Source organism: Fundulus heteroclitus, chromosome 18, assembly GCF_011125445.2.
Source record: "Fundulus heteroclitus isolate FHET01 chromosome 18, MU-UCD_Fhet_4.1, whole genome shotgun sequence".
NCBI lineage: Eukaryota > Metazoa > Chordata > Actinopteri > Cyprinodontiformes > Fundulidae > Fundulus > Fundulus heteroclitus.
Window position 1 is genome coordinate 2,570,625 of NC_046378.1, and position 27,648 is coordinate 2,598,272.

Here is a 27,648-nt window from a genome sequence, read left to right on the forward strand (position 1 = left end):
AATCAGTCCGTTAGCGAGAGAACACGGCTAACATCAATATTTATAGCTTTCTTACCTCAGAAGACATGATGCCTCTAAACAAAAGACCTGTGCAGTCACAGCAGCAGATGCTTTTCCTTTTCTCCAATGCACATGCACAACACTGATGTAATTTCAAGTTGTCGCCAGAGGGGGCAGACGTCTACAAAAAATCCTGGGATTTACACTATGCTCCTTTAAGGTTGCCCACAACATGATGCTGCCAGCACCAAGTTGCTTACAGGGAGTGGTGTGTTCAGGGTGATGTAAAATGTTAGTTTTCTGCCACACATATCTTAGGGTTGGCAGCTGTGGCGTACTCTTCATTATCAGACGGTGGACTAAACAGAGCTCCATGAGATGTTAAAGCTTGGGATGCTGATTTATAACCTAATCCTGCTTTAAACCTGTCTATATGTCTGTATCTTTCTCCCTTCTGGGTTTGGGTTACTTGGTCTCCACAATGTTTGTTTTCTAATTTTCTCCAACAAAAATAGGATTAAATTACAAGGTTACTTTATTCAGTTAGCAGGTGACTTCTAAAGGCAACTAAGTTACACTGGATTTTATTTAGGGGTGACAGAGTAAAGGGGGCTGTATACAAACACAGACCAAATGGTTCAGGAGTTTGTTTTTTTTATATATTTGAGGAAGACAATTGATCTTTTCCCTTCTATCTTCCAATTACACAACACTTTGTCTCGGTTAATCACACAAGATCCCAAAGAAACACGTTGATGTTTCTTCCTGTAACTTGACTAAATGTGGAAAAGTTTACATTTAAGCACTTCTGCAAAGCACTGTATGGTTCAAGTCTTTCTAAAATACAGTGCAGCGTCTTAGTTAATCCCAATGCAGCGTAACACCCTGTTTCATTGTTAGGTCATTTTGAAATCAATTAAGTTGAAAGATCTTGAGAACGTTAAGACACTTGATGTATCTCTGAAATGACATATAGTTTATGTGTAATGGCATGATCTCCTGTTGATCCCAAAGATTATCAAGGGTCCTAATCTGGGGCTTGTTTGTGGGGAAAACGGGGTGTTTAGAGTTTGTTGGATTAAAAAGCTCCATGACCTACTTGGGGTGAAAATGCACCGTAGAATTCACAATATTTAATATGTGGTGAAAATAAAGATTTTTTTTATAGTGTAACTGTTCAAAGGGAATAATAATGGGTTGATTAAAGGATAAGAACATGTCAATTTTTTCATGGCATTCAGATATTTCTGGTTGTGTACTAGCTTTGAACAAAACATAATTTATGCAGAGCTGTGTAAATATTATCCAAACAGCGGAAGAAATCTTGAAATCGTGATATGAAAACCAGCCTGTCAATAACTGAGGATTAGAGAGGTACGTGGAACACCTTTCATGTGCTGGGAGAGCAGAGCGCCCCATCTAATCTGAGTGGGATGTAACAGGCTGCTGGCTCCTCCTCATCCTCTGACTGCCTCTGCAGACGCCCAGCAGCAGAAGTTTGCATCTTTGTGCGGGTGAAATGATGGCGCTGTTCGTGGACTCGGAGCTCCCTATGGTCAAGCAGAAGCAGCTGAAGGACCTGGAGGATTTGAAGATGCTGTTTGGAGAACAGGAGGCCTGTAAAGGTGAGAGGAGCTGATTTTGACCACGATCAGGATTCTGCAACAAGACAGCAGAACTTGATCATTTTGCATCTGAAAGCATTTTCAAATAGAAAATCCAACAGTTAAACTGGCTGTCAGAATAATAACGATAGTTATCATTAGCAATATTGGGTAACTGTGAGTCAGTGGGAAGTAATACAGCAATCCAAAAGTTGTGGGTCTGATTAATCCTCTAGCCACATGCTGCCGTGCTCCTGAGCAAGGCACATAACCCCAGGTTGCCTCCGGATCTGTGTATAAATGTGAGTGGGACTGGGTGAATGTGGCTCCAGCGTATTGCACCCTTCACTTGTCGGTATGACTAGATTAGCGCTATGGGAATTGAGCCCATTTACAATTGTTGCTGTATGTAGACAAACAGGTTTCAGATTTAATAATGAAAACTGAAATATTTATATTTTTGTGGAAGGAAAATTAAATTAAATGGTTAAATAAAAAATAATGGATTTTTTTAAGTTGTCATAATGTGTAAAAAGAAATTCCTTATAGTTTGTCTAATTGTGTCTGTGTCTGTTTGCTTCAGTGTTTTATGACAGACTTTGCCTGTGTGCTTGCACAGAACCAACAATTTATAAATGATTCTTCCTCCACCAAAACACTTCTCCATCTATTCCTTAGTCTATTATTCTTATCCATATTCTAAGATAAGTATTTGAATAACTGGTGGTTAATCCTTGCAGTGTATTTATTGTTCCTGGTTGTCTATGTGATTTTTGCCCTCAGATGGTCGGAGCGAGAGCACCGTGTCCTCTCAGGAGACGGACAGATGCGTCGCTTTGATGGAGGGCCAGCGGAAAAGGAAGAGGACCATCTTTAGCCGAGCCCAGCTGTCTGAGCTGGAGCAGGCCTTTGCGGTGACTCCGTACCCGGACATCACCCTCAGGGAGAGGCTGGCTGCTCACACACACCTGCCGGAGAGCAAGATACAGGTAGGAGTCAGCCTCAAGCTCTGGCAAATTTCAACGTTGTACACTGGATGCTTGTCAGGACTTTACGATGCTCATTCACGTTTAATGGCAATGAATAAGGAGAGTGTGTTTTTTTTTTTAACATATTTGGACATTTAATTGCTATTTAATATCAGTTTCAACAATATTGGGAATGTCAAGCCAAGTGAAAAAAAAAAACTAAAATGTTCTTTCTGTTAAGGAAAGATTATTTGGTATTTGGGATTTATTTCCGCACCACGTCATTCAATCTGGTAATGAGAACAGTGTTAATCAGCACTCTGAAGGAGGTTTACTCAGTTTGACCCGCTCTCGTTTACTACATCCTGTTCGTGCTCCTGACTGTTGGAGTGAGAGAGAAAGCCTTGGCGCGTCATGTCTGTGGTGTTTGAAGGTGAACCAAAGTGCAGACAAGAGCTGGGTAGCCGCATGATGAAGTGGATGATGACGAGTTATTGAGAATAAACAAAATAACAAGTTACAGGCAGGAGATGACCAGAACCAGAAACACAGGAGCATAACGGAGGACCTGGCGACGTGAATGAACTGGATGAATAAATAGAGGAGGAGACGGAGGGGAAGGCAGGTGGAACAATGAGCGCAGGTTAAAGGTGTACTGGTAGTTAGACTGAGGGAGAGAGAGAGCAGTGAAATAACGGGGACAGGAGGAGAGCAGAACCTAAAACTCACTTAACAGAACTGAAGACTAAGGCAGGAAAATAGGGACCTAAGTAAAAAAAACTGTAGCAATCTGAATCCATAATGAACAGAATAAATGGCAGGAAGAAGGAACAGAATTTACAGAGTGAAGAATAGTAAAAGGTGACAGACTGCCTCATGCACAATTACCAAAACCTAAGATCACCAAAACCTAAGACTAAAGTAATCAAACCCCATGGTGGAATTAAAAGAGCTGTGTGATGCCTTCAGATAGAAGATGGCAGCAGTTTATAAGTCTGATAAGAAATGCATTGGGGTCTCAAACTGAATGTCTTCAGCTGGAAGACATTCAAAACATCAGACACGTGCTCACGTCTGGCTGTCCAGACAAGCTCACACTGAAAGCAAGATTGTAGAAGAAGTTTTTTTTTTTTTTTTAAAGTAACATGCCACTCCAGGACCTACAGCAAGTTTCGTGCAATTGTTGACCTCAATGTCCAAGCCTGTATAATCACAAAGGGGCTGCACAAGCTTAACTTTCATTGGACGTATGAAAGGAGGAAATCTTTGCTCTCTACAAACAGCATGAAGAGCAGACTAAACTTTGCTCTTTCACCATGAATTGCACCATGTATCAGAGGGAGCCTGAGGAAAATGTGAGTGCATCTATTTTTTTAATAAATAAGTGTAAGCTGGACTAGACCTTGCAACAGAACAATTTCCCAAACCATAACAGTGAATCCACCAAGGACTGACTGAGGCCTTTTGGTTAATGAATAAAACAAAGTGCCTTTATTTTGTTTAGGTGAAATTAAATCACTTTCTTGTGTAGGGCGCTTAAAAAAATAGGACATAAGATATGAATTCCTTTATTGTCCTGCAATGGGGAAATCCAGGACATCAATATATTGACATTTATTTTAAAAGAAGTTGAACATTTAATGGGGTGCCATATTTTTCTCACATGACTGTGGCAAGAATTAACATAAAACTTTACAAGATGAATTGGCCCAAGTCATATTCAGTTGAATATGACTTGGGCCATATTCAACTGAAATATGGCCCAAGTCATAGAAAATCCGCTGGAGACCAAATTAAGTTCATATCAATCCAATTCCTTCCAAAGTACCAAGTAACCTTGGCTGAGCAAACCTTAATATTGCATAGTGAGCATACTCAGCAATGATCAGTCTGGTTTTTGTTTTGTTTTGTTTTTTTCCAACAGGTTTGGTTCCAAAACAGAAGAGCTAGAAGTATTAAAACAGGCAGACTCAGTAGGCCCACCAAGTCTGATGGTGGAGGTCGAGGTATTCTGGAGTCCTCTCCTGGACGTGGGACCTCCACCCACCCAGCTACAACCACCCTGGCAGATATATTCAGGCAAGATCAGAGCCACTCCTGTGAGGAGGTGCCTCAGATTTACTCCGACTGGATCCAAATTTATAGCAACCCGGTGTCCTCCACATCTCCGTGTTCCTCATCCCTTCATCAGCAGCCTGCTCCAAAGCTGCTCCAGAGCTGCTCCAAAGCACCAGATGGTCACCTCTGGGAGGAAGATCAGCAGCTGGGGCCGAGATTCGGCACTTTCATCTCCGGCTCATTTCCTCAGCCCATCAGCAGGCAGGGTCACCACCATCCCTCCACCTGCTCATACCAGGCCTTTACGAACTTCAAGCCTCAGAGCCTTGCTCCACCTGTGAACCCTCAGCCCATATATGGAGCCAGCGCTGGAGGTGGAGGTCATAGTTCAGTGGACCAGGTTGTCCCCTCCCACCCTCAACCAATGTACTGGGAGGTAGCTCAAGGGCAAGGTCACCGCCATCAACAACACCACCATCATCATCATCATCATCGTCCACAAATGGGACCTCAGACTTCCATGGGATACATCTCAGATCTGATCTACAACGCAGCCATTGTCACCAATTTCCTTGAGTTCTGATGATCCATCATGAGCAACATGGACTGAATGTTGCTAAACTCAAAGTCTCCTTCCTGTGTTGCCAGTGCGGATTTTATACCAGACTAGTTCGTTAAATAGTATGGTTGTTGCTGCCAGTCAGTCAATATTGTAATTTTAATGCTGTTAAGTAATCCATATGAATCAAATTAGGGCAAGTTATCCCATACCTGTGTGTAGTAGCTACTTTTAGATGTTTGGACGCCATGTATTTTTGTTTTTACACATGTAGTGATTTATTAAACCCGGTTTGATCTTTTCCGAACATTTCCTATTTTGTGATAAAATTATGTTAGGACGGTAATAATCACACATAAAGAGACAAATGTTCTGCTAATGCTGAAGGAGAGTCCAGAAACGACCCTTTGATAAAGTATTAAATGTCTCAGGTAATCAAACTAACTTCCACATCAGACCAAATTAGCCACTGTTATTGTAAAACCCAGTTTGAAATGATGATTTTGTTCATTTAGGGAAGAAATCTTTCCACACCAGCCTGGCCTTGTGACAAGTGAATCCCTTTGATAAATGATCTGATTAGCCTATTGCTGGCAGACCTGCAGAGTCAGTGAATCATTTTGAGACACACGTCTGAAAATATGAAGCAGGTTAGAAGATCCTAAAAAACAACAATTGTTAAAAGTTGGAAAGATCTTTCTTGTTTTAAATCAGATTGGATAATAGCAGATTTATTTCAAACGTCAGGAAATACATTGCATCTTTTTCTCTTCTTTTTCTTTTTTCGTTATTTATTACTCAGTAAGATGATCTTCTGACTATTACTACCCTAACTATTATTTAAAGGTTAAAACTTGTTTTGTGTAGCTGATAACTGCTTAACCTATTCTAAATTATATTGGTTTATAATACTACATAATAAAGTACCTCATGAAGTACCTTAAAATACTCCAGTGAAAAAAAAAGTCTGACCTAACAGTGCTACATCTCTCTCTCACACAGAAGTAGAATATTTTTAAACTCTTTTTAGGTGAAAAAGGCCTTCAACCAAAGCACCCTTTATGCCCTAATTAGAACAGATGTTTAATAGCTGGATGTCCATCAGCTGTATATATTATGGTAAAATTGACAGCATGTGGAAGGGTTAATGGCTAAATGAACCAGCAAGTTGAATTTTTGCTATAGGCAGCTAGGCCTCAATTTAGCTTCAGCACAATTTGAAACATTTCATAGTTACTTTTAATGTCTAATTGTAATCTTTCAATAAACAGAACTTTATAACTATTTTTTTTTTTTTGCAATATTTGTTTCTGTGAATAATGAATTTCACCACAGCGCAGCCATTCTCATTTAAGCTAATTTTCACAAACTGATTAAAATTTAATTTTATTGTATTTTCTTTGCTAATACAACAGTGCTAATCATTTTTCTAAATTCAACTCTTTAACTGTAATTAATTAGAATAACTGTCTAATACTTTTTTGTCCAACTAGTTTATTATGTATATGACTGGTACAGAGAGCTAATTTTAGCTTAGCAGAGGCCATCAGCTGGGCTATTTTAGCTAGGTGCCAATATGTAGGCTACATAGATTTTTGTTCATTTGATTGAGCCAACAATTTGTTTTTATGATTTTTGATATATATGTATATATATTACCAATTAGATATTTAAAAAAATTGCTTTTGTAATATTTACAACTATAAGCTTTTTTCATTACATGTTGCCCTGTATTTTTAAGTAAATTACTGTGAATTGTGTATATCCTCTGGGCAATTTTGTACCTTGTCAGACAATTTTTGTAGCTTTCGCCCATCACACTTGAATGGCATATTTACCTGTGTTTTTGTTTTAAAGATTTAAGAGAAATAGGGCTCTGTGTCAATTATTTACATGGAAACCATTAACTCTACATTAAAAAAAGTATTTTGCTAATTATAAGAAGGCAATTTTTTTGTTTAAAAAAAATAAATAAAGTCACATCTTTACCAGTGGTGCCTTTAAATGTGGAGGGGTTTGTATGGAAGCAAGATTCAAGAATCCCAAAAAACAACCAATCTGGGGATTTTGATAATTTATTAGTAAATATAGCACAGAAAAGAATCACTTCATCCACAACAGGGATTCTACTGTAAAATATGTATTTTTGTCCTTCCTGATGTCAGCCTGTGTTTTCCTGCTCTAAGATGAAAGCATGGCATGTTTCACTGCTGTGACCCATAAATATTATCCTTCCAAAATAATACCGATTAAAATGATTACTTGGGGTAAGATACGATGACAGGAATAATTATTTTTCTAAATCAAAATATTTTCCATAGCTCTCTGTATTCTAAGAATCAGGGGGTTTAGATGGACAACAGGAAATTAAAAAAAGAAAAATAAGAACTATATTAAAGCCAAAGCTCAAGGTCTATCAGCTTACAGACCGAGTAATTTGCCATGGATTTAAGTTTTGAAATATTACATGAGAGAGGTATAATACAGAGGCAAACATGACAGACAGGAGTGCGGGCGGTGCATCCAGCTCTGGACACGGATCGCTCCATATCATAATCATCTTTAATACCAAATAATCTTTCAATAAACCTTTAATCCGGGTGTCAAATCTCAGATCTTAGGAGGATACTTTTTTGTATTCCAGATGTGGTTACATCTTTTAATCCATCCAATGACATATCAGGATCTGACAAGAGTGGTGTGGTTTACAAAAACATGAATTCATATCTGGAGAAGGGATCAGTGAAAAAGTGATATTTGAAGCCCTGGGCCAGATTTTAAATAAGATATGTTTTCTCTGGGACAAGAAAATCTGATATCACAGCTAATTAATTGCTTGTTTTTGTTTGCCTTACAATCCTGGTGGATTCAGCCACATTCTCACACACATTGACCTGCATTAAAAAACGAGAAAAAGAAATACTTCCGACATCAGATTTTATCTTTTGGTGTTCTCACCACTTTAGCTGAAAGTATTAACTTTTACTAGTTCAAAATGAGTCTTAATGAATAGAAAAATTACTAGATATGATTACATTTACATTACATTTCATACCGGACATGAAGGAAAGCAACATCAGCAGAAAAGAAAAGTAGGCTACAGTTTAAAATAAAAAAATAACAAGTAGACAATGGGTGAAAACTGCAAATAACAAGAAATAAAACCCCAGTCATGTCTGGACAATGAAAAGTGAAGAAAAGTCTAACAAATGATGTAAAATAAATAATATCAATTAATAAAACAAAAATGTAAACATCTGTATGATTTTCATAGGTGCTACGGTTCCCCTAGTTCTCCTTCCATGGTCCGGACCAGGACGTAGAGCTCGGCCAGTCCAACTACAGATGCAGCAATCACAGCTGATATCACCCTCTGCAACAAACCACACAAGAATAGTTCACAGAGCTTCAGTAGCACACAATTACAAGTCGATAGAAAAAAAAAATCATCAGTGAATACAGTTTCCAGGAAATACAGCTGAAATTCTAGATTACACTGGAGAAGTCATTAGCATGAAGCCTGGGCCTAACTGAGAGACTTAGCTGTTTACTAAAGTATTCATACCACTTGCATTTGTCCAGATTATAACACATTTCAACAACAAACTTCCATTTATTGGCTGTTTATGTGATAGACCAACATAAAGCTGTGCATAACAGTGAAAAGGAAGGAAAACCATACATGATTTACAGCATTTCTACCATTAAAAATCTGAAAACTGTGTTGCCCATTTGTATTTAGGCCCCTAAACTGACATAAAATCCTCTCTCTCCTCCTCAAAGCTCAATCAGATTGGATGGAAACCATCTGCGAACATCAATTTTTAAATATTGACACATATTCAAGGCTGGCTTCAGTTCTGCTTTGCTGTTCCATTATATGTCTGGCTGTATGTTTAGAGATGTTATCCTGCTCAAAGGTCAACCTCTGTCTGCGTCTCAAGTCCTTTGCAGCCTTCTTCCAGGATCTCCTTGTAATTTGCTCCACCCATATTCCCATCAACTCTGACCAGCTTTCCTGTCCCCGTTTCCAACTAGATGCTGCCACCACGGTTCACCCTGTGTTCAACGTGATGTGCACTTTCAGATTTCTGCCACATGCAGTTGCATCATGGCTGATCAAATTGCAAACAGAACTTATTAAAAGGGACATATCATGGAAAATCCAAGTTTTTTTACGTCCTCTATTACTTTTTTGAACAATGACATCACAGTATTTACAGCGGAGCGTCCAATTTATATGATAAACATAATATGTCCCCTTTAAAACTATTTCTTTATTTTCTTTTTGCTACACTTCCATGAAGGCATGGATGACTAATAATTATCCCATCAATATCATCTCCCACTTGAGCTGTGGATCTATTCAGCTCCTCCAGTATTACCTTTACCATTGTGAATTATTCTTTAAATATATTCTCCTACTTAGAAGCCTCTCTGTAAAGGTGAACAACGTTTTCTTGGTTGATTTACAGTTGTGAAAAACTGTTTTCAGACCTGGAATTGAACAGAGCCTGAGATGTTCAGGGTTTTAAACTTCTCCGCAAATTTCTCTCCGACCTGCCTGCTTTGTCCCTTGGTCTTCCTGGTGGCGTTTTGTTCCACGACAAACCTCTAAAGCCTTCATGCAACAGCTAGATTCTTACTTAGTTAAATTGCACACTAACCAGGTGACTTGTAAAGGCCGTTAATTTCACCTGGTTGCATTTGGTGGCATCAGATTAAAGGGTGGCGAATAAATATGCACACCGCACTTTTCAGATTTATTTTTTTTTTTTTGTTGTAAAAAAATAAAACATGTATCATCGTCATTGATGATTTCTACTCCGGTATTAAGGAATATGGCAAGATGCAATGACTGAAATAGACTGAAATCCATGTGGTGTGTGAACCTGAGACTGAATGTTCTCTTACCGCTGCGGTCTCAGTAAATAAATACTGACTTCCCATGTAGGAGCAGGCGAAAGCAGCAACTAACGTCACCAGGAAGTTGAAAACAGTCACCACCACTGCTTTTACTGACCGCACTAAGGAGAACAGAGAACAAAACAAGCTCAAGTCACTTAAAGTCATTTAAAGCCTTTCACCAACTTCCCAACATCAAACATAGAAAAAGTATCAGACACTGACCTTGCTGACCAAAATCTGCAAGCGTTCCATATCGGTTCATTTCCTGAGGATAAAAAACACCAACCTTTTTCAAAGTTCAAAACAAAGAAATTTATATCCTCTATGTGATGATGTCAAACGTTGCATGTTGACACTTGAACAGTTTTGTATCCCCCCCCCCCATCTAGACACCTAAAAAGCACCTGAGTGTTGACATTACGCGTCATCCTGTTGTATTCCTCGTTGGCCAGCTTTGCTTTGATCTTCTCAAGACGTGCCACTAACTCGGGGTTCTGAAAATAACAAAAAAACTAAGTCAGACTTTAGTTTCATTAAGTAATAAGTCATGAGAATTGTTTCAGATCAAGGTCTTTTATTTAGTTAATTATAGCACACTAAATGATAATCTAGAAAAGAAGGTAGGATTCACTGTGCTAAACCATTTCGATCTTACTCGGCAAATTGGAACTACATTGTCTCATGTGTCAATTTGAAATCTGAGCAAACAGGTCAAGGCTTCATTCTCGGGCCACTTTTATTCAATATAATAACATCTATTCTCTCCCTTGGTATGACAAAGGGGTATTAAAGCTCTTACCATACTTATGCTGATGACATAAATGCTATATTTCACAGTCCATTAGCATCTAAATAAGGGTTTCTAAATGCCCATTAGTGGATGGGTCACAATTTTCCTCTTGTATAATGAAGAAAAGAAGCAATTACTGAAAACATGAAAGGTTATATATCTACACTAAACTTATCTCAGTAAAAACTACAAGTCAGAAACCAAGGTGCAGATGTGAACAAAGACATAATTTTTAACAATATAAACTCTATTATGTAAGTCAGCTTACTATAAATTTAGGCATATTAACAGATTAAAGAAATGCCTCTCAAACATGGACACACAAAATAAATTTGTGTAAAAACAATTCTATCAGGTTGCATTAATGTAATGGTGTCTTCAAAAATGCGGCTGCTAGAGACTTGATTAAAACCTGGAAAATGGATCATATTCCAACAGTGCTTAAATTGCTCCTATGCCAGTTTGGAAAAGGATTTCCCACTTTTGCCGTTGGTCTAAGAGTCATTGAAGGTTCTTGGGCACCAAATCTATGTACGGTCAGTTGTTTGGGATGCATTATATGGATCCCTTGGTTCATCACAGACCTTTTTACATAGAGTTCCTAGCACCAGGTCTAAATCAGCAGATTATGCCTTTAGTTTGAATCAGAGACGTTCAACATTTTTCCATGTCCAAGTCAAGTCTAAAGTCTTTTGTCCCAATTCAGAGTGAAGCCTCAAGTATCTAACAACTGAAAGAAACATTTTTCTCATCACATCCCCAACATCAGTACAGCACTAAAACAGCATCACTGAAGATTAGCATTCTAGACCTGGGCTGCTTATTTAGGCCTAATTATCAATAAATAGTCATCTTTTAATTGTTCATAATTTAAATCACCATCCAAAACATGACCAAACATCTCAAGGACCGACACCAATGGCTTCAAGATGAATTCCGACAGGTTATTAAATTAAAGATCCCATTCATAATTTAATACATTAAACATATTACTGATGTTAGCACGACTGGTGGTCTCCGTTATTTTTTTAAGATTAGCTGGGGCTAGCATGCTACTAGGCATGTGTTATACTTGGGTTATTTATTTAGCAATTATTTGCACACTTATTTAACTAGCATTTGTGATCCTGTTCAGAAAGCTTAGAGTTTTTCATGTTAATAAAATATTTTTTATGCATTTAATTATTTGCCTTTATTTTTATCTCCATAGTATCAAAAATGGTATCGCATATGGGATATTTTCCTGGGTATCGATGTCAAGTTTGAAATTGTATTATAGTGACAACCCTAAAGCCTACTTTATCATTTGGTGTCATTGGTTCTTAGCTCCCACATTTACATTTAACTTTTCCCCTCGTTACATTTAATGCACAACGTTTTAATGAAACTTCCTTTGATACGATCCATTTTCTTGTCACACGAATCGTTGCGCGTGTGCATAGCCCCATACAAATATGCACGGCCTTACATTTGAAAGGACTGTGTTGGAATTATGGTGCTTTAATAAGATGCTGGAAATGTCAGCCGCTTGGTGCATCAGACATCAGTTTGTGGCCATGATCATGCTGTGTTGGCCAGATGGACAAGTTGTTAGTTTTGGGCCTTTTAGGTTGGTGCCATGACAGTAAAGATGTGTCTGATCTATCTTATAAATAGTGTTATGAATAGCAGAACCCTTACTCTGGGAGGCTTCACGACCTCAGGCAGGTGCAGGGAGCTGTCTTCCAGTAACTGATGCAGATAGAAAGGATGGCCTGAACAAATACACAGAGACTTAGAGCAGGTGCGTTAAAGGACGTTAGCTGCGGTGCGTAATATTACTGGTGGTTGCTTTCACCTTTGTCCTGAAGGTGTTTCTTCAGCTTCCTTGCTGTGCTGAAAGGCAGGGTCGTTGGTTGCGCTTTTTCCAGAATCGCCACCAGTTCTTCTTTTAGTTCTTGACTCAGGGATGAGGTCGGGCTTTCCAGTAACTCTGTCACCCGAATCCGGAATTTCTCCCCGACAACGAACGAAGACGCCATGATGTCTTCTCAGCTGATGCAGACTAAGAAGGCTATGGCTAAGCGACACCGCCGCGCAGTTTTTCATTAATAAATGTGAGCACTAAATGTTGGCTTTCACCGAAAACAACAAGCTGGTAACAACAATGTTAGCGGCCATATTGCTTGTCTTGTGACACAGGACCCACGTGACCAGTTTCCTATTAACTATTATTCTAAACTTTAGATTTTGGATATTGTTGTACCGTATTATTGAACTTTGGAACTAGTATTTTATTGTTTTTTTATGTGGATAATAATGTTACACGTCCCGTAATTATCGTTGTAGACGTTGCTCGTTACGTTATACGTGAGCTCTTGTGGTGCATTCACGGTCCCTTCATAACGTGGTATCTTCTTTCTGTGAAGTTTGCGTATCGTTGTATAATGTCATAGCAGCGAATCAGCGCTACTGCAGCAGCTTAATAATATGAACAATTTATTGATATATTTTAGGACAAAATAATAAAAAAAATATGGATTGTAGAGTTTAGGTGTCATTAAAAACGTTTGTTGCCACATTTGTTTTACCAGATTTTCGTGAAGGCAGCATACGGACCCAGCTGTTGGATGGTGCGTGTGCGGGATGACCGCACAGGCAGGGAGCAAAGATGGCCGCCTGTGCGTTACGTCGAGGGTTCCTCAGTGGTGTCAGCCAATACAGCAGAAAGCACTCCCACAGAATAGCGAGTGTCACGGACATTAAAGGCGGCTTCGAGGCGTACAAGCCGCGGCTACAATGCCGAGCCTGCGGGCTGCTCGGCGGCGTTCAACAGAAGAGGTTTATGTCGTCACGGTAAGAGACGCAGCGTCCTTCTGCCAAAGCTAACGCGCATACACACACACTCCGGCGGCTTTAGCTAGGGGCGACAGGCTCGCCGAGCTGGTCCGGAGAAAACGAGGCTGCGGCCATTCGTGCAGCGCAGGCTGCTGGAGGTCGTGGCCTTGTTGTTGGTGCTGGGAGGCGAGAGTTCTGCTCGTCCTGTTCTCACATGCTAGCTGGCTAGCTAGCCAAGCAGCCAGCATGGGTTGTTGAGCAACAACTGCTTGGTCCGAGTGCCTCCAACCTGCTAAGTCAAAGTTGGATAACATGAGGCGCACCCCCCCCCCCTTCTCTTTTTTTTATTATGAAATACTATTATTAAAGAAAGCCGTGACCCGCACACAAACCGGAAGCATTTACTTTGTTGTGTTTTTAACCTGACATTTATTAAATGGCGTCTGGAGTTCAAATCCGCTGCTGTTTTCCTGCGTGATAAACAACACGCGTTAAAAAAGTTTGCCATCGTTCACCTTTTAGAACACTCCAGTCAGCTTTCCACCATGTTTGTTATGCATTCACGTTAAAAACGGTCACTTGGTCAAAGCCAACGAGCTTTGTTTGTTTGCTAAACCTGGAGACAATGGCGTCAGCGAGTAGCTTTGCTGCTAAGAAGCTTTGTCAAGCCTTAATGGGATCCTAAATCTTTTCGGTTAAGGGCATCTGATTGCGATGGGAAGAAACACAATGGATGCCTTTTAGTATTTTGTTTTTGTTGTATTTGTTTTAACCTTTGCAAATATGAAATGGAGCAGTTTGTCTAAGACGTTTAAAGTGTTTTTCTTTAAACTAATTTTTGCTGTAAGGAAATATAACTGCAATCCATCATTTTTATGAGTAGTTAAGTCCCTCTGAGTTATTTTGGGTTGATCACAGGCTATAATCCATCGTATGTCACCACTCCTGTTGTGGAGTCAGCAGATATGAGCCATTACAGAGGGAATGGGCTGTAATGTGATGTAATAACAGGTTGGGATGCAAAGTGGGGACCTGACCGTCCACTGATCAGGATAATCCTGACAACACGCTACCTGTCTTCATAATGCTCCTAAAGACGGCTCTTAATTCGTTTAAAGTTACAGCAGGGCTTGTTTTGGGTGGATTGTGATGCTGATCTGATGCAGGTAAAAGGGTCGTGGAAGCGTGGTAAGTGCGTTCCCGTTTGGACCCGTCCGGGCCCGATCTGACGTGTGCCGTTGGCGGGACCGAACTCTCCTGGTCAGACGCTGGTCTGTGAGGTGCCGCCGCAGCCATTTTGAAGATTGGATGAAAGCAAAAGGGCGAATGCTGAAAGAAACGGTTTAACATGTTGGTTTTGCAAGTGTTGCTTCATAGTGGATGGTGGTCTGAGAACAGGTAGCGGGGATTTGTGGGAAGGTGCAGCGGGATCGTGTGATAAAACGCTGATCAAACCACAAATGTTCAACGTAGACCCGCCCGCTTACGACACATGGGGAAGTCTGCTCGCCTGACCAGATGTTCTAGACATCAGCTTTCAGTTTGAGGTTTTCCTACCAGAAGAAGAACTGAGCAGTGGGCAGGCTTTAGAACCGAGGGAGGGAAAAGACACGTTGAGCTGTGGAGATGCAGGGATGACGTTCTGGACCCTGTTCAGAGCGCGAACAGCTTTAGTTCGTGTTCCTGCCACATGGTTGCGTTAAAGCAGCATTTTTTTGGTCATATTAAGACCCTGACTTTGTAGGTGGACAGTGGTGGTTAGTTTGGCCTGTGCCAGCTGTGTTGATCCTCAGGATTCCCATGCTGTGCCATCGGTAATCACAACATTCATCATTTGACTGTTGGGGTGTAGCATGAACGGCCAGGCTGAGGCAGCTTTCCAAAATAAACTAGATTAGATATGGAGGGACTGAGCACACTTTAAAAAAGGGGCTGCCTGGTTATGTTGAAGGTGCTCTGCTCATACGATGCTCAGGTTTCAGCTATAGCCAGGATTCAAACCGTGAACCTGCATCTTGTTTTTATTGTTGACCAGAGAAGAAGTGAAGCCAACTTAACCAACCCTGACTCGGCACCTTCCTCCTTCTGCCTCTTAATCCGATGACGTGATCAAAGCTTAGAGACTCGGGACAATCATTAGGAAGGTGTGCGCCACATTTTAACTTTGTTTTGCTTTCGGAGCAGCTTTAGAGCGGTTAGCTCTACGTCTGGGAGTTCAAACCTGCTGCTGTGACTCGTTCGGGGTTTTATAAGGAAGTTGGCCTTTTTCCAGACAGGTCGGTGTCTCTGCAGCCAGAAACGGTTCCCGACAGGAACACCGAGGGACTGAGTGTACTTTAAATATCTCCAGTACATGTGGGAGGCTTTGTGCCCCCACTGACTTAGTAATAGTAGCTGCCATTCTCCAACTTTTCCTTATGTAACCCTTACATGATGTAATAATAGCTCTATTCATACAGATAATTTGGCAGCTTTCAGGGTGAAGTCCTGTGGTTAGAAGCTGGACCAGCACGGCTTCATCTGTTGTCTGAGGCTCTATTTAGGTCGGTGATTGTTGCCATGATGCAGTTTACTGACGTTTCTTTTATTATGACAGGAAGTGAACTAAAGAGCTGATGTGTTAGTGAGCCGACAGCACCCAGAACCCCTGCATATGTGGATCAGTCCATTCCTTGCCCCACTTGTTGGGATACGTTAAGTGTTTATCAGCTGAGCTATAATGAATAGATGTCTCTGTTTAAAGGCCCACGGGTCTCCAGCAACATTCTGCTAGACTCTTCTTCAGTTATTTTCATATAACGAAGAGGATCTGGTATTAAGTTTTCCACGTCAGTGAAAAGTTTACCCGTTGACCTTTGGGCCAGACAACAGTTAAATATAGCAACAGGATGTTTGTGGATCACAGGGGTGAGTCTGGCTTCAGCAAACAAATAAAAACTCAGCTTTTCGGACCTCTGCTTACACTGTTAAGCCCGTCCGTCCCGGTAGAACTCAATAATTATTTATTACAGATATAAAATATATATAATAATTATGTATTACAGATAGAAAAGATATATAATGCCTTTCAAAATTATTGATATCTCTCTACAACTACAAACATTGTAGTTTTATTAGGGTTTCTGTGACAGACCAGCACAGCGTTCTCTAATCTGTTGATAAGCGATAATCAGAAAAGTGGATCGTGTATTTGTGTTCAGCACCTTTACTCTGATGCCGCTAAACAGAGTCGGTCCAACCGTCTGCCTGTGTTTAAGGCTTCAAGCAGTCAGCAGCTCATCTACTGAATGCTCTCCATATTCTGCACAGCTTTTCCAGCTAGACCCCGGTACAGGAAGAACGGCTGATTTATTATTATAAATATGAGTATTTCTACTTCACGCTGTCAGGTGATATCAATCGGGTGACTAAACTCAGCATCCCATCAACCCTGAGTTGAGCACTAGCATGAAAGAAGCCCTCATCAATGGTACAAAGATAACGCCATTCACCATGGCAACAGCAGAAATGAGAAGCCTGGAAGTGTTATTTCCCGCGAGTGGGATTAGAAATCTTTATATAAGGCATATGGAGAATATTCAACCATAATTAACAAAGAGAAACAATGCTGTTGCTGCAGAAAAAGCGAGTTAATGGCAAAAGTCAATGCATGAGTCATATGAGAGAGATTTTATGGAAAATTAAAGTGCATGAAAATACAGTTTAATCAGGTAAAGTTATGTTTAACCGTACTCAACTTAAGCATTAATTGTCTATAATCAACATTTGCAATTAATGATGGGATGTTGGGAGTTATTGAAATAACTGTTAATTTTTTTGGCTTCAGCCATTCTTCTACTGATTTTCCTGTATGTGTATTGTGTCAACCTTGCTTTATATTAATCATATAGGCGATATTTATATTTTAAGTTGAAGTAGTGGTGCTGTTATTTAAGTGTGTTAGAAGAGTGATGTGCGGACTGAGAATATTGACATAAATCAATGACAGCGCTGGAAAACAGTAACACTTATGAATAAATACATTCATCCAGAAATCAGAAGACATTCAATCAGGGTCTGATCAGCCTCTCCTGACAGAGACTTCTGTGGAGTATTTGCACTCCAGCATACAGGTTCCTCCAGAAAAGGACAGACCTTTCCCCACACTTCCTTCTGCAGATCTCAGCTATAAAGTAGGAAAAACTCAGGCTTTGCCCAAACCACTCTGCTCGGTAGCAGGGTCATTTCACGGCGAAATTTATTGTAATGATTTGACTCGGGGGATCAAGGCATCTGAGCTTTCTGAAACAAAAAGGCCAGGGTATGCAGGAATTTACTCTGGATATCCACTAACCCAGCTTTCTGGAACGGGGACCTGAAGTCAAGCACCACTGACCTCAAAGAGCTGTGAAGCCTTGCTGAAAACAGGAAGTGTTCAGTCTGGCTTTAAACCAGTCTGAAAGTTAACTCTACCCCCCTTAAAGGTATAAAACACTTATAACAGCTGTGTGGATTAAAACAACGGTTTTAATTATATTGTTTTAGTGCAAATTTTGTTTTCAACTAGCTATACTACTACTACCACCATTTGAATACTTTTAACCAATAACCACTTCATCTTGGCTACAGAAAAATAGGAGACTGCAAGTGTAAGAAGAGGACCGACCTGTCTTCAGTCGCTGTCAAGCTAACATTTCCTCGTGTCTGGATGCGAACCAGCCCAAATATATTGTTTGTTCAGATAAATAGAATAACATTTAGTTGAAAGTATTTCAGACTGCATCTTTCATTTTGCGAGGCAGTAACATGGAAATGTATCTGAATTCTGACACTATTGTCTACTACTACTGATCTCCTAACATGAGTCAGTATTAACCTTTTTAAATCTGTCCCGGCCATGTTTAATGTGTTTTTAATAACCGTGGCAACGTCCCCGCCCGGATCAGCTTCTGAGCTGAGCTTTTGTTTTTGTGCACTTCTGGATGGAATCGGCCCAAATGCTCGGTTTTCTAACCATATTTCTCAGCCAAATCAGGTTACCTCGTGATGATTGTTTTTGCAATAGTCATAAACGATAACCTGAATCCAACTTGCTGTATAATATTAAATCCAGCCTCCTGGTTAATCCGCCCCTTCATCTGCGCTGTGAAGATTAGCTTTCACGGCGAGCCACCAGTGGGAGTGTTATTTATTCCTAGTGACCAGCTGTTGTCATCATCGCTGGCCGATGTTTCGTGGGTTTTGTTATGAGATCGGACCCACGGGCATGAAGATAGACCCGATGGTGTTTGTTGTTTGCTGACCTCGGACAAAAAGAGGTGCTGAAGCTGGGACTGAAGCCAGCAGATTACCTTTTCCTCACTCGTGTGTGTGTGTGTGTGTGTGTGTGTGTGTGTGTGTGTGTGTGTGTGTGTGTTGCCCGTGTTTTGGCAGGAACAGGCCCGAAGGAAAGATTCTGGAGCCTGTCGGTGTGTTTGAAGCGGTGAAGCAGCATGGGAAATATGAAACTGGACAGGTAAGGCGTTCTAATTATCCTACAGCAGAGCTGCTCGTTGAGCTGAAAGCATTCATGCATGTAGATGGACAATATTAATTTTCCATCTTAATGCTGCTGCTGTGAGATGTTTGCTCAGGAAGCTGTTACTTAGCGGTGTTGTTAAAGCGTTCTTGTCTGTAATCCCATCTAACCAATGCTGTATTAAACATCAGTCAAAATCTCAGGGATTTATCTGCCCCCCCCCCCCCCACTTCCTCCAGCTGTTTCTCCACAGTGTATTCGGCTACAGAGGAATTGTGTTGTTTCCTTGGCACGCTCGCCTCTATGACCGAGACATCACGCCTCCTGTGTCTGACAGGTAACCCCTCATCTCTTCCAGAGTTAACCTAAAGCTCACATCTACATCTGCTTGCTGTTGTGTAGCTTTGTGCGATGGCTCCTTGGAGTGAAACAGTTGTGTCGTCCCACAGCAAACCTGAGCCCCCCGGAGCCCACGGCTCCAAGGAGGTGAAGGGGAAGACTCACACCTACTACCAGGTCCTGATCGACACCAGGGACTGCCCTCACATAGTAGGTCATCCTGCTGATGTTCACACTGGCACGGCTAAATATCATCAGATCATGTGAATGAATGGCAAACATCCAGGAGAGCGCTGGTATTTCTTCCTGCTGCATAGCTCCAGCATCTCAATGATGGGGTTACAGTTGGAGCTGGTAGACATGTTAGGAAGCAGCTAAAGCATCAGTGGACGAAGGCTGCAGTCTCATGCGTGACGCTAGTCCCTTTCAGGGCTGTCCTGAAAGATAAAAGAAACATGTTTATTTCATCTCATGGCTGTGAGGCACAATGGAGCGTTAGAGAATACTCTGATTGGTGCATCTCTATGTGGAATCTGTGTAGCTTTGGCACATTTAATCTACATAGTGAGTGGATGGGCCACGGTTACAAAGGTCGCTTAGTGTGTTGAGCTTCATGTGTGTGATTGTGAGTTTGTTCTGTGTTCGACAGTCTCAGAGGTCTCAGACTGAGGCGGTGACATTTCTGGCCAACCATGATGACAGCAGAGCCTTGTACGCCATCCCAGGTATGCAGCAGCAGATGAGACTGGGCCGGATCTGAGTGGGATTCCTCTACTGGGATGTGTTAAACGTCTGGGATTTATTTTGATTAATTTCTGGGTCAATATAAAAGCTAAATGTTTGGTTTTACCGCACAGCCTTAGAAACCTTTAGAAATACAGTTCTTTTGACTCATTGATGTTCTTTGACATCCTGTTCTTTCATTTGTTATCAATTACCATTTTATTTGTTTTATCTTGATTTTTGGTTGAACTGTACCCGGAGTTCATGAAGTGGGTCTTAATACGTCAAATAACCTGCTATTTTTTATTTTTGCAAACCACAATAAAACTACCACAGTTAATAAACTGCTTTAGAAATAAATATTTCCTGTAGGATGCTCAGTTCCTTAGTTGTCCAGCAGCTTTTTACTTGGAAAATCAGGGGCTAAATTTAGCATTTTAGTGTTTTGTTTTTTTCCCCCACATTATTTATAGGGCCTGGAGATAAGAAGACCTGGTTGCTGTCTAAGCAGGTTCAAAGCTAATGCTTATTGCTCAAATGTTCTAAAGATGTGGGAAATCAATCTAGAAAATTGAGTGTAATCAAATTATTGGATTTCATGATCCTGGGAATGAAATCAGAGGCATCTATTGATGACTGTAGTGTCCATCTCAGTGTAATGACGAACCAGAACCAGCATTTTCTAACAAACACTCAGACCGGGTCGGGTCCATCCGGAGCTCATCCTGGTCCCAGGAAGCAGCTCGGTTCTGAAGTCCAAACGTCCAGTTTCATGTTAGGACACGGTTCTGTGTCGCTCTCTTCTGACCCGGTGTCCTGTTCCTCCACCAGGTCTGGACTACGTCAGCCATGAAGACATCCTGCCTTACAACTCAGCGGAGCAGGTCCCGATCCAGCATGAGCTGTTTGAGCGCTTCCTCATGTACAACCCTACAAAATGTAAGGACTGCTCTCCATCGCCGCCCGCTGCTTTCAGTATCAGACTTCCCATCATACCTTAGATGACGGCCGTAGCGTTGAATCTTCCACTAAATAACCAGAAGGGTCCAGACAGAGCAGCAGCTCAGGCGCTCTCCTGTGATTCTTCTGTGATCCAAAGGGTGTCTTTCTGAGAGTAAACTGAATCCTCCCCACAGTTTTTAGTTTAGGACAGTTTTAGTGGTTGTGGAGTCAGAACGTCATCACCTACGTGTTATAAGCTAAAACATGTTTACCTTTTCAGTGACGGCTTGTTTCTATTCTCCTCTTCACACCATAGCTCCTCCATTTACCGCCAGAGATACCCTGAAGGCCTGGCAGGAGAAGAACCACCCCTGGCTGGAGCTGTCCGACGTCCACAGGGAGACCACCGAGAACATCCGGGTCACAGTTATCCCCTTCTACATGGGAATGAGGGTGGGTGTGTTTGTGTTGCCATGGTTCAAGGCTGGAGCACAGCGACTCCACCACAGCTTTTGTTCTGTCCATGTTGCTCAGACTCAAGGTGTTCTGTCTGGTTCTCTTAAAATCCTAATGGTTTGTTTTCTGGTTTGCAGGAGGCGCAGAACTCTCACGTGTACTGGGTGAGTTAACATGCAGCACTGTTGAAAATGCTCCCAGCTTCCAGCGAACAGGATCAACATGCGTTGTCTCCCTGCAGTGGCGCTACTGCATCCGTCTGGAGAATCTGGGCAACGAGGTGGTTCAGCTGAGAGAGAGGCACTGGAGGATCTTCAGCCTGTCGGGAACCCTGGAGACGGTCCGGGGCCGAGGCGTTGTAGGCAGGGTTAGTACCACACCAAGGTGTTTCTGTTCAGCCGTCAGCATCCACATGTCAGAAACATGTGGATCTTTCTGCTTAACATCAGTACAGAGCTGCCTTAGTGGGGAGAATAATCTGCTTAAAGTGTCTCTTGTATGTTCTGTTCTGGGTTTTCACGGCATCTCTTAACATCATAAAACATATTATTAGGGATGGGTACTGAGTTCTGTACTTTTATTGGCAACGACTGAATCCTGTCGGTGCTACTGGGTACCGATTCACGTAAAATCGAACGGTGCCATGTTTCGGTATGTAGACACATCCGTGACACTGAGGGAGTGGAAGAGTGGACCATTTCACACACGACAGCGTGATGACGTCAGTATCCGCTGCTCCAGTAAACAAAGCATGGCTGATAGAAAGCGCTGGAACAATTGTTCTGGAGTTATTGTCTTGTGAAAGCGGCGAGTGCTGCTGTGAGCTCCTTCACACTTTTCCAAGCCCTGTTGCACACAGACTGCAGTCAGAGCAAAGAGAGCAGAGAGGACAGCCTCTCTGTTCCCTCATTGCTAATATATCCCACCCTGATTTACAAAGCTGGATAAAATATAACGTTTTTAACATTGTTTTCTTTTCTTTCTTTTTTTTCTCTGAAGCTCTTGCACTAAAACAATTCCTTGAATTTTATTTGCACACAGCTTCACCTCCTTCACTCTGAAATAAAAATAAATTATTTAATGTGGCTAATTTCTAAAATCCAAACAAGTTTATATATTGAGAAAAGTACTGGTACCGATCCCCAGGTACCGGGTATCGGTACCGCATCGGTTCAAATGTTAAAGGTGCCCATCCCTATTTGTTATCTATATAAACTAAACCTTTGGTATGAAAACCTTTGCAGGTGTTAGGAGTTAATTAGCTGATTAGCATGGGGCACCATGAGTTTCTAATATTTACATTTTTTTAAATATTCAAATTCTCTGAGACACTGAATGCGGTACCGCGCACGTGACGTCACCGTCTCAAGAGCAACGCCCCTTTTGCCGCTTAGGTAGGGCATACAGGAGAGAACGCATACAGGAGAGAACGCACGGATAACAGATATGACCGACTTTACAGCCGGTAAACTTTCCCAAGACGATGTCCCAGGCGCACGGTTTACTGGTCGCACTGTCGAAGAACACACCAACCTTCAGCTCAAACGATGGCTTGAGGTTCGAGGGCTTAAAAAAAGACTGGAAAACTGGCCGAGTTGATGAACGGTAAGCTTTGTTTTTTTTTCCTGCGCGGCGATCATGGCAGCGTCGGCCGTTTTTTGTTTGTTGTTGTTGTTTGCAATCACCGTCCAGGAATGGGTATATGTTTAATGTTTGTCTCATTTGAAATGTTTTTGAGTAAGCTATCCTGGTAGCAGGGTATCATGTTAGCGCCTGCTACCATGATAGCCTATATGCTGTCATGGTAGCAGGCGCTTCTTTATTAACATGTCGGCCACCAAAATACTCTTACCTTGACTTGATGTCGCTGGAATTGGGTCAGGATGTTCTTCGGTTGGACCCTTTCCTCCGACAAAATGCTTGCTACATATGTACTTGAATTTGGTAACTTTTTCCGGGTTGAACTGTTGTGTAGGCCGACCGCCCCGGTGTACCAGCGCACACATTTCTCCTTGGCAGTCTTGAAGAAAACATCCTTCATATGCGGCCGATCAGCGTAACTCGAGTCGCTGTTGCACGTTCCATAGCAACAATGTTTAAAAACCATGGTCTTAGATTTGGAAAAAGCAGTCGTTTACCGAGTAAAACCTAGGCTAACGCACGTCTCTTACAGCGAAACAACGGCGGATTTTCAGGAGTTTGTCCCACTGCGTACCACGTGATGTGACGTCATCGTGACGTTGTGTTTCTAAAAATAGCTCGCGCGCGGTACCGCATTCTGGGAAGTCGTTATTTGCTGGGAGCATGCGGTGTATTGGTAGAAGTCCCATGTTGGAGTCAGGAGTGACCCTGTTGCAGGGACTAAATGCCCTCAAGGATGTGTGGGGCGTGATCATGATTCACGGTTGCTTTAGATGCTTAGGCCCAGATTTACCAGAGCAATGCTGGACACTTTCTTTCATATTGTACCTGCTATCTTTGCTATTTCTTTAGCTCAGAATGAAGAAACATTGAGAATAATTTGTCAGCGGGTCGGTTCTGAACCTTTTCCAGTATTGGGATGATTCACTATGAGTAAAAATAAAACGTGTGTTCGGTGCTTGCTGTGTACTCAGCAGTGTTTGTGCTTGCAGGAGCCTGTGTTATCTAAGGAACAGCCAGCCTTCCAGTACAGCAGCCACGTGTCTCTCCAAGCTCCGAGTGGTCATATGTGGTGAGTAGACCTTCCCACAGTCATTCATTCTCCTGCTGGAGCGCCCAGCACCATCTGACCCAAACCTTCACCTCCAGATGAACCATGCAACATTCTCCTGGTTCTGGTTGACTTGAGCCTTGCTGCTTTCATGGGTTTTCCTGATCATTCTAACCCGTTTCTCTTCATACAAGTGGGAAGGTTTGGGTCCGAGAGTCGTATAACATAGATGGATGTTTAAACAGGAGGAGTCCAAACAGGCTTGTCCTGTTATTTTAGATGGGACGGTCATACACTGTGAAGCCAAAAGTATTTGCTCATCCATCCAAACAATCAAAGTCAGGTGTTCCACAGGTGCAGAAAGTCAAACACCCAGGCATGCAGACTGGCTCTACAAACATTTGTGACGGTATGGGTCGCTCCCAGGAGCTCAGAGATCTCTAGCATGCTTCTGTGATAGGATGCCACCTGGGCAACCAGCCCAGTTGTGAGATTTCCTCATTCCTAAATATTCCCCAGTCACCTGTCAGTGGTCTTGTGGCAAAGTGGACGTGATTGGGAAGGACAGCAACTCAGCCGCGTAAACTGGTAGGGGGGGGGGGTAGTTGATACTGAGCCACATGGTGGGCAGAGCTCAGCGACTTTCTGCAGAGCCACTGCTGACCGCCAAACTTCATGCGGCCTTCAGGTGAACTCAAGAACAGCGTAGAGAGCTTCACAGAATGCGTCTACGTGGCCAAACAGCTCCGAGCCGCACATCACCAGGTGTAACGCGAAGCTCCAGATGCAGTGGTGCACAGCACGCCGCCACTAGACTCTAGAGTAGTGGAGGCGTGTTCCTTAAGTAACAAATAACCCTTCTCCTTCTGGCAATCAGATGGATGAGTCTGAGTCTGGCGGTAACCAGGAGAACAACGCGGCTCTCTGTATTGTGCCGAGCTTAGAGTTTGAACAGTTTGGAGATGGCCCCTTCCTCTTCCTGCACAACTGTGCACCAGAGCCCAAAGCAAAGTCCATAGAGACATAGAGGAGAGAGTTTGATGTGTGTAACCTTGACCAGCCTGCAGACTCCTGACCTCAGCCTCATTGAACACCTTTAGGGGGGAATTAGATTGGCGACTGGGAGCCAGGCCGTCTAATCCAACATCAGTGTCTGACCTCACATATGCACTACTGGAGAAATGATCAAACATTCCCATAAACACTCCAGAACCCAGAAGAGGTGAAGGTGTTCTAGCTGCAAAGGGTGAACCAACGTCACATGAACGCTACGCATGAAGAATGGAAGGTCACTTAAAGGCTGTATATATGGGAGGCACAGCAGGGGAGCTAAAACTTTTAGCAGTATAGTGTATATCCAGCCAGAATGATGACTACATCAATGGTGATTGGTGAGGTACAGCTTGTCAAAAGATGCAAATATCAGAAGGGATGTGTATATTTGAGCTGCTTGAATTATTTTCATGCTCTGGATTACAAGAAAATACAAATTTAAACCAGTTCTGCTGTTTAAAAGTTATTGAAGTACTAATTGTTTAACAGTTGTTTATTATATATGTATTAAATCTGGAAAAGCTGTAAATAAGTTGATAATAAAAGCCCATAATTAATGTGGCATTGGTCTTAATGGCTGCATTTGTACTGCATTTTGACCAGAAGTCCAGATTGTCTGTAAATACTTTGTTGTACGTGAAGTGTCTTCATTCTGTGACGATGTCGGCCATTGATTCATGACTCACTCTCCATGTCCTGCTGTTGGCCACAGTGAGGGAAACAACTCAGACATGTTTTCTCTTCCTTTAGGGGGACATTTCGCATTGAGAGAACTGATGGCTCCCACTTTGATGTCAGGATCCCTCCTTTCTCCCTGGAGAGCAACAAAGATGACAAAGCGCCCCCTGCTGGCTACACGTTCTAACATTCACTTGCCTGAATGAGTCCTCTGCCACCAAGCTAGTCCTGGCTCTGCAGTCGTCCTCCCCCTATGACCCTGCCTCAGCATTCAGTCAGTTTCAGCAAAAGGAGACTGTAGGAGTGTCTACATAATGCAAATACTCGTCCAGCTAGGTTCTCCTGTCAGGCTGCACCCAGCAGCAGGGTGGAATTGATTAAATGACAGAGGAGAAGTTCCCTCTGCTGCTCTGTGCATTCCTGAGTCATGTTGTTTAGAGACATGGACGCTTGGGTCAAAGGTAGAATTACTGCAGATGTTGTGAGATGCAATCAGTGAAATGTTGACCAGACTGTTTTTTTAAGTGGGAGGATTTCCTGCTGATCTCCTGGTTTGAGAAAACTGAGAGGGACATGAACTTTAAGTCTTTTTTTTTTTCCACCTTCCAGCTGAAAACTGGTTATCCCTGTATGGTCATCTGTTTGTGGGTTATAGCATTTATTTTAACCGGACCTGTTTCTTTTCATCCTCCTTTATAAGTAACAGACTATTTGATTTGAGCTGAGGTACGCCGCGCCACTCTTAGCCACATAGGAGTGTCTAAACAGTGAAGCACAGTGGACATCACTACTTTCTCCCTAGGTAGCCTGAAATACAGCGCATATAATCCTAACCTGAAGTCATTCCTGTACCTGTAGTGAAAACTGGAGTCTTTTAGCAGAGATCCCGATCTGCCTCGTCTATTACAGCAACGTCTACTGACTTCTTCATTTTTATCTGTATATGTGCTGCTTAGGAAACCTCCCACCATTGGAACGTAGCCACCACCTGGGTTTATGCTGCACAGAGCCTGTTGGTTGTCTTTATATGAATGACTATTGGAAATATTTTACTAATAGATTTGCTTTCATCTAGTTGATATTAGAACGTTAAAAATAAAGGAACAGTGTGTGAATTGAAGTTCTAGTTAAATTAAGTATTGTTGAATTAGATGTCCACTGTGATTCAGTGTTGGTCAACTCAACCTCTGGTAGCTATTCCACTGCGTGCATTGAAAGCCAAATGTAAGCCTCCTCCTGCTTAAGGCCCAGTTAGAGTCTGAATAACAGAAGCTGCACAACAAAAGCGCAAGAAGCCAAGCAGTAGGTGGCCACAGTTTTGTGTCTGGGGGTTTTGGGGGGAGGTTTGTACTTTTGTGTTTAAGAGACACGTCTACCATTTGATGGATGTCTTTGGCTGTTTGATTTTGACAGGGAGAGAGAGATGAGCTCAACATTTCCCCCTTAAAGTTAAGACAGAAGCTAACATTGTTGCATTAGTACGTGATTTGAAGCAACTCTGATGTTTGAAATACTGTAAATAGAGATGTAATTAAAAGCAAAGGAAATAAACCTTTTCAAAAAT

At 41.9% G+C, this 27,648-nt stretch overlaps 3 protein-coding genes across 4 annotated transcripts; 2 read left to right on the plus strand and 1 right to left on the minus strand.

Annotated features, from left to right (window-relative positions):
- The first annotated feature begins 1,201 nt into the window (after positions 1–1,201).
- sebox (SEBOX homeobox) lies at positions 1,202–5,496 on the plus strand. Its single transcript, XM_012857875.3, has 3 exons — positions 1,202–1,625; positions 2,388–2,593; positions 4,497–5,496. The coding sequence occupies exons 1-3, from the start codon at positions 1,520–1,522 to the stop codon at positions 5,211–5,213; spliced, it is 1,029 nt and encodes a 342-aa protein (XP_012713329.3). The 5' UTR covers positions 1,202–1,519; the 3' UTR covers positions 5,214–5,496.
- Positions 5,497–7,246: 1,750 nt separating this feature from the next.
- tmem199 (transmembrane protein 199) lies at positions 7,247–13,146 on the minus strand. Its single transcript, XM_012857876.3, has 6 exons — positions 12,725–13,146; positions 12,568–12,641; positions 10,502–10,591; positions 10,320–10,362; positions 10,104–10,216; positions 7,247–8,562 (listed from the first exon to the last, which is right to left on the minus strand). The coding sequence occupies exons 1-6, from the start codon at positions 12,906–12,908 to the stop codon at positions 8,467–8,469; spliced, it is 600 nt and encodes a 199-aa protein (XP_012713330.2). The 5' UTR covers positions 12,909–13,146; the 3' UTR covers positions 7,247–8,466.
- A 346-nt stretch (positions 13,147–13,492) lies between these two features.
- poldip2 (polymerase (DNA-directed), delta interacting protein 2) lies at positions 13,493–27,648 on the plus strand. 2 transcript variants are annotated; one of them, XM_036149411.1, is made up of 11 exons: positions 13,493–13,722; positions 19,117–19,198; positions 19,441–19,538; positions 19,651–19,750; positions 20,190–20,265; positions 21,095–21,202; positions 21,522–21,658; positions 21,799–21,825; positions 21,903–22,028; positions 24,295–24,374; positions 26,157–27,648. In XM_036149411.1, the coding sequence occupies exons 1-11, from the start codon at positions 13,538–13,540 to the stop codon at positions 26,269–26,271; spliced, it is 1,134 nt and encodes a 377-aa protein (XP_036005304.1). In that variant the 5' UTR covers positions 13,493–13,537; the 3' UTR covers positions 26,272–27,648. The 2 variants fall into 2 exon arrangements, with proteins under 2 accessions (XP_036005304.1, XP_036005305.1); XM_036149412.1 differs by having other exon boundaries at positions 19,123–19,198.

Coding starts and splice junctions, on each gene's coding strand:
- tmem199 (XM_012857876.3), bottom strand. CDS start 12,908: ATGGCGTCTTCGTTCGTTGTCGGGGAGAAATTCCGGATTCGGGTGACA. Junction 10,217..10,319: donor TGCAGATTTTGGTCAGCAAG/GTCAGTGTCTGA, acceptor TGTTCTCCTTAG/TGCGGTCAGTAAAAGCAGTG. Junction 8,563..10,103: donor TATTTACTGAGACCGCAGCG/GTAAGAGAACAT, acceptor GGTTTGTTGCAG/AGGGTGATATCAGCTGTGAT.
- poldip2 (XM_036149411.1), top strand. CDS start 13,538: ATGGCCGCCTGTGCGTTACGTCGAGGGTTCCTCAGTGGTGTCAGCCAA. Junction 19,751..20,189: donor CCAGGGACTGCCCTCACATA/GTAGGTCATCCT, acceptor TGTGTTCGACAG/TCTCAGAGGTCTCAGACTGA. Junction 24,375..26,156: donor GCTCCGAGTGGTCATATGTG/GTGAGTAGACCT, acceptor CTCTTCCTTTAG/GGGGACATTTCGCATTGAGA.
- sebox (XM_012857875.3), top strand. CDS start 1,520: ATGATGGCGCTGTTCGTGGACTCGGAGCTCCCTATGGTCAAGCAGAAG. Junction 1,626..2,387: donor AGAACAGGAGGCCTGTAAAG/GTGAGAGGAGCT, acceptor TTTTGCCCTCAG/ATGGTCGGAGCGAGAGCACC. Junction 2,594..4,496: donor TGCCGGAGAGCAAGATACAG/GTAGGAGTCAGC, acceptor TTTTTCCAACAG/GTTTGGTTCCAAAACAGAAG.